This window comes from Oppia nitens, unplaced genomic scaffold (genome assembly GCF_028296485.1).
Source record: "Oppia nitens isolate AA-2021 unplaced genomic scaffold, nextdenovo-longstitch-racon4-pilon3 scaffold4_pilon_pilon_pilon, whole genome shotgun sequence".
Taxonomy (NCBI): Eukaryota; Metazoa; Arthropoda; class Arachnida; order Sarcoptiformes; family Oppiidae; genus Oppia; species Oppia nitens.
Window position 1 is genome coordinate 3441359 of NW_026533232.1, and position 10944 is coordinate 3452302.

A 10944-nucleotide genomic window follows, 5' to 3' on the forward strand; every position below is an offset into this window, starting at 1 on the left:
TTGTATGTATTAGGAAGTGAAGAGTGAGGACATCCATACCATTCATCCATTGATAGTATGATCAGTTCACACATGACTCGCATCGTAGGTCTGGCCAATAGGTTGTCCCACAATTCACTCAATACAGTCAATACAAGTCAGGTATGTCTTAAATAAATGATAAGTTAATGTGATGTTAATGAAGTGATTTGATGTCTTAGAGGCCAAAATTGGATCGACTGTTGACTCCATCAGCATTTGTGTTAACCTTTGCAGGACTCGGACTATCAATGTTTAGTTTACATCAATTAGATCTAACCTCACGAAGACATTGCTGGCAATTGTCTGACATAAGAACATCGATTAAATAATAGCTCTTAAAAATCAAATTATAATTTAGTTGTTTTAAATAAATTTATTAGGTTTTCAATTGTATTCAAATTGTATTTAAAAAATTACTTAAGATATGTATTGAATTTATTTTAAATGAAATATAGCTATAATTTTATTAAATTACAATAATATTGTTTTGTCTCAAATGAAACAAATTATGCATTTGTTTTATTCATTATTCATTCAATTAATAATAATTAAATAAATAGTTTTTACAATAATTACCGTAATATAAATATGTATTTATGTAAAAAATGCTAAATAAATGCCAAGTTTACCATAAACTTGATTTTTAACTTTATTTATAAAAGGGTTGACTTAAAGCCAAAAATATCTTATTGGCGACAATAAGGGGACAGCCTTGAAGTCTACGACAGTTAGCATTAATTTGTTAGCAATTACGGTATGTATTCAAAGGATTGTTTACTATTTGTATTGTTTTTAATTGAGTCCTTTCTTAAAATAGTTTTGTAAATAGTTTATAATTTTAATATTTATTTTTAGAGAGTATTTATTATTTGTTATTTTTTTAGCAAAATATTTGTTTGAATTAAGTCCAACAGTTATATAATGGAGTTATAATAGTGATTGTCTATCAAGTGTTTCCTTAAAAGTTTAATCTGATGACAAGTTTTCACATGATTTTTATTTTTTATGTAACTTTATATTTAATGTAACTTTAGTTGTTTATTGAGAGTCAATATAATATAAATTAAATTATGATATTATAACTTATACTACAGTATAAATATGAACTAAATGAACGCTAAAAATATGATAAATAAAGTAGTGATAAAACTAAAAAAAGTTTTATATTGAGATATAAATGGTGTGATAAAAGTATTTCACTTATTTAATAATACAACATTAATTGATCGATGCATTAACTTTCAAATTAATGAAAACTACAATAATTATTCTGTCATTCAATACATTATTGAATCAATAGTTTTATAAATGAGAGCACATCCTAACTAACTGTTAACATAATGTTTAAGTAATCACTTTATAAATTATAATAGAAAGCACAAAGATATTTATAATACATTTAAACAGACAATTAATGAAATCATATTTGAATTCATGTTATAAGTATTAGATAAATTAATAAAAAACAATTTGATAAATTATTAATTGATTTAATAATAATTAAATACTCGTTAATATCATAATCGTATTTATAATCAATATTTACCGTAAATGTTTTTTAAACAATAGATCACTGTTATATATACTGTATAATAGATGCATATATTTTAAATATTACAATAATTTAATGTAAAATATATAATATAAATAATATATTTATATGATATAATAACCTAAATAAGATAAAATGCTTGAATTATAAAAAATTATTTATACAAAGAATTTTGAACAAAGAATAAATTTTATTCAACAGTAGATTTAATATAATCTAAGTTTGAAAATACATTGAAAATTATGGCAATTGATGTTTGATTATAGTATATGAAAGAAACAAATGTTTAGTTTAGAAAGTAATATGAAAACTATAAAAACATATTATTGAATGAAAGTTACAACTGATAGTCAAACCATTTGGTGAACACAATGTTTATGCGCGCTATGACTGCTATCATAGATATAGCTAAGAGTCAATTGGGAGTGTTGTAAGTGTTGTTTCTCACCGATGTTGGGAGCGATGGAAAGGATGCGGGAGAGTATTGGAGAGAGCATTGGGAGAGCACTAAGAGAGCACTGGGAGAGTACTGGGAGAGCACTTAGGGAGCACTGAGAAAGCAATGAAAAGGCAAAAGGAAAGCATTGAGAGCAACAAACATAATATAATAGATACTATAGATTATATAAATCTAAAAAAGCATTCAATATATGGCAATATATGGTAGAGTAAACCAGTAATAAATTAATGTTGATTTCTTCCATTATCTTCGATATTAAGTGTTTTTCATTTATATAAATAAAAAATTATCATTAAAAATGCTTAATTTATATAATAATATCTGAAATTGTGTTATAACAACAATATAATGGCAGACAATAGTGTTTGAATGGTTTACAATAGATTGGGAATCAATTGAGAAGTGAATCAAAATAATGAGTGAACAGATGTGAGTATTAGCGCATTAACTGATGTTTTATTGATTATTAGCTCAGTCTCTATCACTATCTAACACAATGTTTAACTAAAATAATGTTTGATAATATATTTTTTATACATTACTATACATTCATTTAATAATATTTGGCGCTTCGCTTTCATTTCAAATGATAACTATTGTAATTATTTCATGTTTTTATAATTTACTTTTTTTCGAAACACGCCCTTAAATTAAATATATATTTTTATATTAGTTAAAATAGTGTCAATATATTAATATACTATAAAATTGATTTAAATATATCTTTGATAAATTAATTATTTGTTTATTTCTTTTTTTATTCAGATTTAAAATGTTTTTGACAGAAAATATTGATAATTTTATGATTAAAATTTAAAAATGATTTTATAAAATATAATAAATTTATTTTACAATTTATTGGCAAATTAAAAGTTACTACAATTAGAATCGAGAAATGTTTGGATGACATACATAATGATGAGACACAAGGATTGATGTATTTGTTACTAATTGCAAGTTGTGGTCGTTTTTGCCTCAATTGTGATCGTTTGTATATATAATGTCAATGCAATTATGGCAAGAAATTCATGGAGTCCTCTGTTTGGACCAAGAGGTCGGCCAAACTGATATCACTGCTATTGATCCGTTAACTGAAGAAACACTTATCCATAATCTTTATCAACGATATATTAGCGACCAAATATACGTACGTTTTATTTGTTTATTTTAATTTATTAATAATTTTAATAAATAATATCATATTTTTATATATTATAAATACAGACATATATCGGAACAATGGTTATTGCCGTCAATCCACACAAAAAATTATCTTTTTATTCGCCTGAAGTAATTGCTGCCTATCAACACCACAATCTACTCGACTTACCGCCACATTTGTATTAATATCTAATTTTTATGACAAATATTTACAATTTCTACTAAATTTTATAAATTGTATTAACTCCTCAAAATAATGTTTGTATTATTATTATTTTTTTTTTTATATTAATTAAGATATGCAATAACAGAATATATGTTTCAACTGATGAAAGAGCGAAATCGCGATCAATGTATTATTGCAACGGGAGGTATGTCTGCTTTTTGTTGATTATTTAATATTATAAAACTAAAAAGTTTTGTATTATTTTTTTAATAAGAGAGTGGATCTGGAAAAACGGGTAATTTTTTAAATTTTCTAAGTTTTTTATTATTTAATATTCAATTTCAAAAATTTAGTTTTTGGCAAATCAAAAGACACTTCCTTGCAGTACATGTGTTACAGTTTACAGTTACTGTATAATTAAAACAATTATATATAAATAATAATAATAATAATAATAATAATAATAATAATAATAATAATAATAATAATAATAATAATAATAATAATAATAATAATAATAATAATAATAATTAGACATTAATAGATAGTTTATAAAATGATATCTAAAAATTTTATTTAAAATTCTAATTAATTGAATTAACATCTGAATTGATAGAGTCATCAAAAATAGTATTACAATATCTAATCTATGGTTCAAGTCGTCGAAGAAATCTTGAATATTTGAAGGAACAGTTGCTTTGTTTAAATGATATCTTAGAAGGTTTGCCATCAATTCAATCATATATTTATGGTTTACATCAATGTCTTTATATATTTATTTATTAGCTTTTGGTAATGCAGTCACAATTCATAATAACAATTCATCGCGTTTTGTATGAAAACAAATTGCAACACTTTTTCTATTTTAGATCGATATTAATATATCATTCATTCATTCAAATATATAGGGAATGCTATTAGATATTGAATTTGACTTTAAAGGAGATCCTATGGGCGCAAGTATTACTAATTGTGAGTTATTTAATAATAACATATTATTTTATAACAACAATAGCTAACTAACTAAAAATCTTAATTTTAAAAATGCTTCGTTAGATTTGTTGGAAAAGGTATTTTCAATACATATATTGTGTATTCATATTATAACATAAATATTAAAAATACTTTTCAATGCATTAAATATTAAACACATTTTTTATATTTCTAGTCTCGTGTTGTTAATCAATCAGTTGGTGAAAGAAATTTTCATATATTTTATCAAATGCTTTATGGAATTGATTTACATCTCTTAAGTAATGTTTTAATATTTTTTTAGTTATAATATAATTTAATTATTAGGATTTTTATATAGTTAACTCATTTTACTTAGTAATATTATTTAATATTATTAATATAATAGCTATAATATTGTAATTTATTTATTTGATATTTAAATATTTTTTTAGAATTTTTAAAACTTCAGCGAAATGTTGAATGTTATACTATTTTTAATGACACCCAATCTTTCAAATCCGATGATTTTGATGATAAAAATAATTTTTTTATAACAAAAGTTTGTATTAGATTTTATTAAGTTTTAAGATATAATTATATTTAAAAATTTTAATTAATTGTTTGCCATTAACAGAAAGCCATGGAAACTATTGGATTTACTGCCGAAGATATTGTTTCAATTTTTCAAATAATAGCCGCTGTCCTTAAATTAGGAAATTTAAAATTTATACCCAAAGCCAACATCGATGGCACAGAAGGCTGTGCTTTACTCAATGAATACGGTTTGTGTACTAAAAAATAATATATTTTTTCGATGAAATAAATATATAAAATATTTTATATTATTTCTAATGAAGAGCTTTACGATGTGTGCGAACTATTGGCCGCAGACGTGACGGCAATGGAGACCGCATTTACGCAACGAATCGTTGAGTCACGACATGAGCTTCTTGTCGCTGATCTCTGTTCTGTCGAAGTATATCATCAAATCTGATCACTTTTTATAACACAAATCAATCTTTTAATATATTTCAGGCGAGGAAAACAAGAGATGCCTTATGTAAAGCACTTTATAATCGTCTTTTTGCTTGGATTATAGCAAAAATCAATGAATTAATTAAAGTAAATATAATTATTATTTAAATTAAATAATTTAATTAAATATTTAAATTAAATATATATATATTGATCCAGGCTAAATTTGTTAGTAAAAGAAATTCTGTTAGTATTCTTGACGTTTATGGGTTTGAAGTTTTTCAAGTAAGAATATATTCATATTATTTGTTTATTTTTTTATATAACTATTATTTAAATTTTACTTTAGGAAAATTTTTACGAACAATTTTTAATAAATTATTGCAATGAAAAGTTACACCAAATTTATATTGATCTCACGTTAAAGTTTGAACAGGAGTTATATATTAAAGAAGTAAGTGTTGTTTTATTCAAATTATTTACACACAAACACAAACACAAACAAACTTTTATAGTTTTTATAGATTCTTATTATAAGACTATTAATACTATTATACTGTATATACCGGTATAATACTATTATTAAATTAAATAATATATATACGACATGATTAATAACTACTATTTTTATTATATATATCCATAATTTATTTTATCAAAACTAAATTTTTTAATCATGTATTTATGTGAATATATATAAACTTATATATAAATTACTTTTAAATCAGAGATCAGATGGCTTTGTAATACTAATTGTAAAAATTAGTATATAATTAAAAAATATATTTTCTTAAAAAAATTAAAATTATTTTTTAATATTAATATTATATTACAAAATAATATTACTATTAAAGATTTTCTTGTAAATTTGAGAAAATTACTTTGGAAAAATAATATAATGTGAATAATCAACTTTAATTAAAATTTTAATTTATAAAAAATAGATTTTTGTTTAATATACAAACAATATAGACAAAATTTAATACTATATTTAGTTGCATTTAAACTATACTATTAGTGAGTACAATATAAGTTTAAATGATAAATATTGTTTATATTTCGTGTATGTTTATAATAAAATAAATACTTGTAATAATTGTATTTTATTTATATTTATTGTATATTAATTATTAAATTAAGGGAATTCAATGGAAGAAAATAGAATTTTTTAATAATAATGTTATTTGTGAGTTAATTGAAAAGGTATGTAAAACTTTAATATTAATTAATTAATAATTAAAAGTTATGATTAATAAATTACATGAATTATAACAATCAGAACAATCACGGAATACTATATCTATTGGACGAGGAGTGTCACAAACCCAGTCCAGCAACCGATGAGACGTTCCTTCAAAACTTAAGTAATGTTTGTGAAAATAATCCTTACTTTGACAGTCAGGACAACCCATACTATGAAAGCCACGGATGCAAAAACTTTGTAGTAGTGCCTCATTTGAATATTTCTTGTGAATCACATAATCCCGGAAGCGCTTCATCACTGCCACCATTGCCTCTTCACTGCTTTCGAGTCAGACATTTTGCAGGAACTGTATGTTACTTTATTACGCTTTATATTTATAATAATTATAACACAATACTTGTATATAACATAAATAATTAATGTTTGATTTAAGGCTAATTTATTTAAGTTATTAAAAATTATTTTTATTATAATATTTTTATTGTATATAAAAAATATAATACAAAAAATTATCATAAACTATATTAAATATAATTTGTATATATATATATATATATATTTAGGTGACTTATTCTGTAAATGGTTTTGTTGACAAAAACAATGATATATTATACAGAGATTTATCATATGTTATGTTTCAAAGTGAACACCCATTATTGAAGATCCTATTCCCAGAGGGTAATCCCTACCGAACTCATCTAAAAAAGCCGGTCTCTATAGCCAATCAATTTAAGATATCAATCGGTGCGCTCACCAAAAAAATACAATCAAAAGACATTCATTTTATAAAATGCATTAAACCTAATGCCATAAAAATGCCACAAATTTTTGAAACGGCATTAGTTGAGCATCAGATTAGGTATCAATTGTTACTCGAAATTGCAAAACTCAGAAAAACAGGATATTTTCATAAAGAAGATTATGAATCGTTTTTGAGAAGATTTAAAATGATATCATCGACTACTTGGCCCAAATGGAAAGGTAGTCCTGTTGAAGGGGTGACACTTCTGCTCAAACAATTCCCAATTCATTCATCAGAATATGCTTTTGGAAAGACTAAGATTTTTATCAAAAATATTAGACTGGTATTTATATTTTCATATATTTAAAAATTATATTTAGTTTATATTTTTCAAATGTTTACTTTTTTATTAAATATTTTGAAAGTTATGTTTATTTCTATTCTTACGTTTATTAGACTTATTTTTAATTAATTTAAATTTAACTAACTTTGTTGCCACAAAACAAATATATAATATAACTTAAATTAAGTTATATAATTAAGTACAAAATTTATTGATGCATAACTTAAACTATTATTCAAATGACATAAAATTTAACAATTGTTTTATTTGTATATAATTTTTAGTAATTTTTAGTTTGTTTGCTTTGTTCAGATGATAGATTTAGATGAGTATCGCACTGAAAGACTCAATGAATTGGCAACTCTACTGAAAAAAGTGTGGAGGGGTTGGACTCAAAGGAGACTATTTTTGCAATTACTTAAGAGCCAAAAAATTATTGCCAAAAATTATAGAATTTGGAAAGTATGTTATCTTACATTTGATTAATTTACACAAAAAATAACAATTAATTTAATTTAAAGCGTAAAAGATATTTATTATGGTTATCGAGACGATTACCTTCTTTGTCCCCAATAAGCCGTGAGTGGCCGTTAGCGCCGAGATCTTTACAGACAACAAATCATATTCTGCGCAAACTTTACCATAAATGGAGGGTATGTTTAAAAAGCATTTTATATTACAAATACTATATATTTTATTTTAAATCAAATTTAGAATAGATTTGACATTTTGGAGAATAGCTTTTGGAAAATATTTTATTTGCAATTATTGTTTTTTTGTGGTATAACCATAAACATTGGTTAAGCAATTTTGAATTTACGTTATATTCAGAGTTAAGCAAGATTTGATTGATTTTATAGGGAAATATGTAAAATGGAAAAAATCTCATAAAAAATTTAAGGGGTATAGGATGGGGTGAATTTTTAGTGCATTTTTTGTGCATTTTTAGTGCATTTTTAGTCCAATTTTAGTCCATTTTTAGTGCATTTTTAGACGACAATTTTTTAAATTTCAAAATCAAGGAGGAAGTCAGTGAAAATTCTCTAAAAATTCCTTAAATTCCTGAATATTCGCATTTAAAACTTCCCATAAAAAATAGGTATATTAATACAAATATTACTCTAACTCTCCGTTACATATTTATTACCTACGATTATCTTATCCCTTATGTTTACAGTATAAGTTATTGTCATTATTTTAAGATGATTTTCTACTTTTAACAATAGCTTTATTGAACAAATAGTTTATGTTTTAGTTTTTTTAGTACATATTTTAAATAGATTAATGTTTTAGATATTTTTAAAATTTAGATAAATATTGACGTAATACTTATTATTTTTCTTTTTCTTCAATTAATATTTTCATTTTGTTAATTCTTAAATTAATAACAATTAATTTATTTTGACTAAAAATTTAAAAATATGTAATAATTATGCATTTAAAAGGTAAAAATAATTAATAAAAACATTATAAAATCATGTATATTCTATTATTATAATCTTAAAATTATATTTACTTGTAATATAATTAGTTTTTTTAAATAATAATTTTTTTTCTTTTTGTTTCATTTTTGACTTAATTATTTAATTAAATTTTAGGGTCTATTTGTCTTTCTTAGGGGGGGGGGCCAATGGCCAAGGGGTAAATGGCCATACCCTAATTTTATCGATGAAAAAAATTATTTCTAAAAATCCTATTCTTTCCTATTTTACTATCGATTTATATAATACATGTATTATTAATGTATATTCAGTGCCATAAATATCGATTACGTTTCGATCAAACGGCCCGAAACCGAATGAGAGAGAAAGTAACGGCGAGTTTGATATTTCGCGACCGAAAGACTTCATATAAGAAGAGTGTTTGGCATCCATTCCGAGGCGATTACGTCAGACTTAGACAAAGTGTTCGCTGGAAAAGGTGTTCACTTGAATTGGGGGATCAATACGTCGTGTTTGCAGATATTGTCAATAAAATTACTAAAAGTGGAGGAAAAGTACTTGAAATTTATTTATTTGACTTATATTTTTGTCATATCATAATAATTATAAATAATTAATTTTTATTTGTCAAAAAAGTTTGTTCAAAAGTTATTTATCATAACTACAAGTGCTATGATAATTATGGATCAGAGAACTATGCAATGCAAGTATCGGATACCTGTTCAACACATTCATAGAATATCATTGAGTCCTTATATGGATGATATTGTTATCATTCATACTATTTATGTTAGTATTTTATAATACAGTATTAAGTTCTAGTTATATAGTCTATTGAAATAATTATTCAATTTTTTATCAATTATCAAAATATTGAAAATATTATTATTTTTTAGGATCAGAGCGGTATTGATGAGAGAAAAGCCTTTTTGTTTGAGTCAACACATGTTATAGAAATAGTAACGAAATTGTTTTTAGTTATTCAAAATGCTTTGGGAAAACCACCAGAAATTCAAATTAGTAACGAGTAATGAATTTAATACTATTTTAAATTATTTTTTATTTATAAATAAATAAATATTTTTTAATTTCAGATTTGAAGCCAACTTCGGTAAAGATATGGTTACATTTATATTTCGATGTTTAGGACCACCAGATATAACTACCGGTCCCCCAAAGATTAATAGAAAAGGCAATAAACTAGAGATAACTCTATGAAATCGTCTGACAATCTGTTAATTCAAATAATGGCTTAAATTTAACAACCGATTGATTTAGATTTTAAAATAATTTTTAAGTTACTATTTATAACAAAACCGCTATAAAGTCATAACTTATAAAGTGCTCAAACAATTCAAAAGTATTGCAATAATTTTAAACAAAAATATTAATTGAGTTTACAGTTATTATTATTATTAGCCATCAAATTGGATTCACATGTGTCTCAATTGTTGCTCAATAAATATAAATTAAATCAATTATTTACTAAAATAATTATTTCAATTTTAATAATTGTTATTAAAAAAGTCCATAAACTATACATCTTAATCTTATCTAAAAATTAATAAAGTTTTTATTATTGTCGGCAAACTATAGATACTATCTATTATATTATAGAACAATTAAAATATATTAAATATTAAATACTATATTTATTTATTTAATTAATGATATTATTAAATAAAAAACAATATGAGACAAATAAAATTTAAAAAAAGAAATTTTTAGCGAAAACCTACAAAATCTATCGGATGATATTTATTGGTTTAATTTATTTAAAAAATTATTTAATTTATATAACTATAAATTTGATATATTTTTTACTGTAAAATTTGAACTTTAAAACTACAAATTTACCAAAAAATCTTTTAACCATTTGGACAATTTTGGCGCACAATAACTGCACTATTGTTTTAATTATTTA

General features: G+C 23.3%; 1 protein-coding gene across 1 annotated transcript; it reads left to right on the plus strand.

The window, feature by feature from the left end:
* Nucleotides 1–2919: 2919 nt before the first annotated feature.
* LOC128959533 (unconventional myosin-Ia-like) lies at nt 2920–10283 on the plus strand. Its single transcript, XM_054305508.1, is given in 24 exon segments — nt 2920–3180; nt 3258–3373; nt 3492–3565; nt 3635–3655; nt 3977–4081; nt 4147–4193; nt 4269–4332; nt 4417–4430; nt 4529–4613; nt 4767–4873; nt 4949–5096; nt 5172–5290; nt 5350–5436; nt 5509–5574; nt 5639–5743; nt 6430–6492; nt 6569–6841; nt 7057–7578; nt 7891–8038; nt 8041–8231; nt 9332–9574; nt 9657–9809; nt 9917–10047; nt 10115–10283. Coding segments are annotated over 24 exon segments (3153 nt in total). The 5' UTR covers nt 2920–3033; the 3' UTR covers nt 10239–10283.
* Nucleotides 10284–10944: the final 661 nt, after the last annotated feature.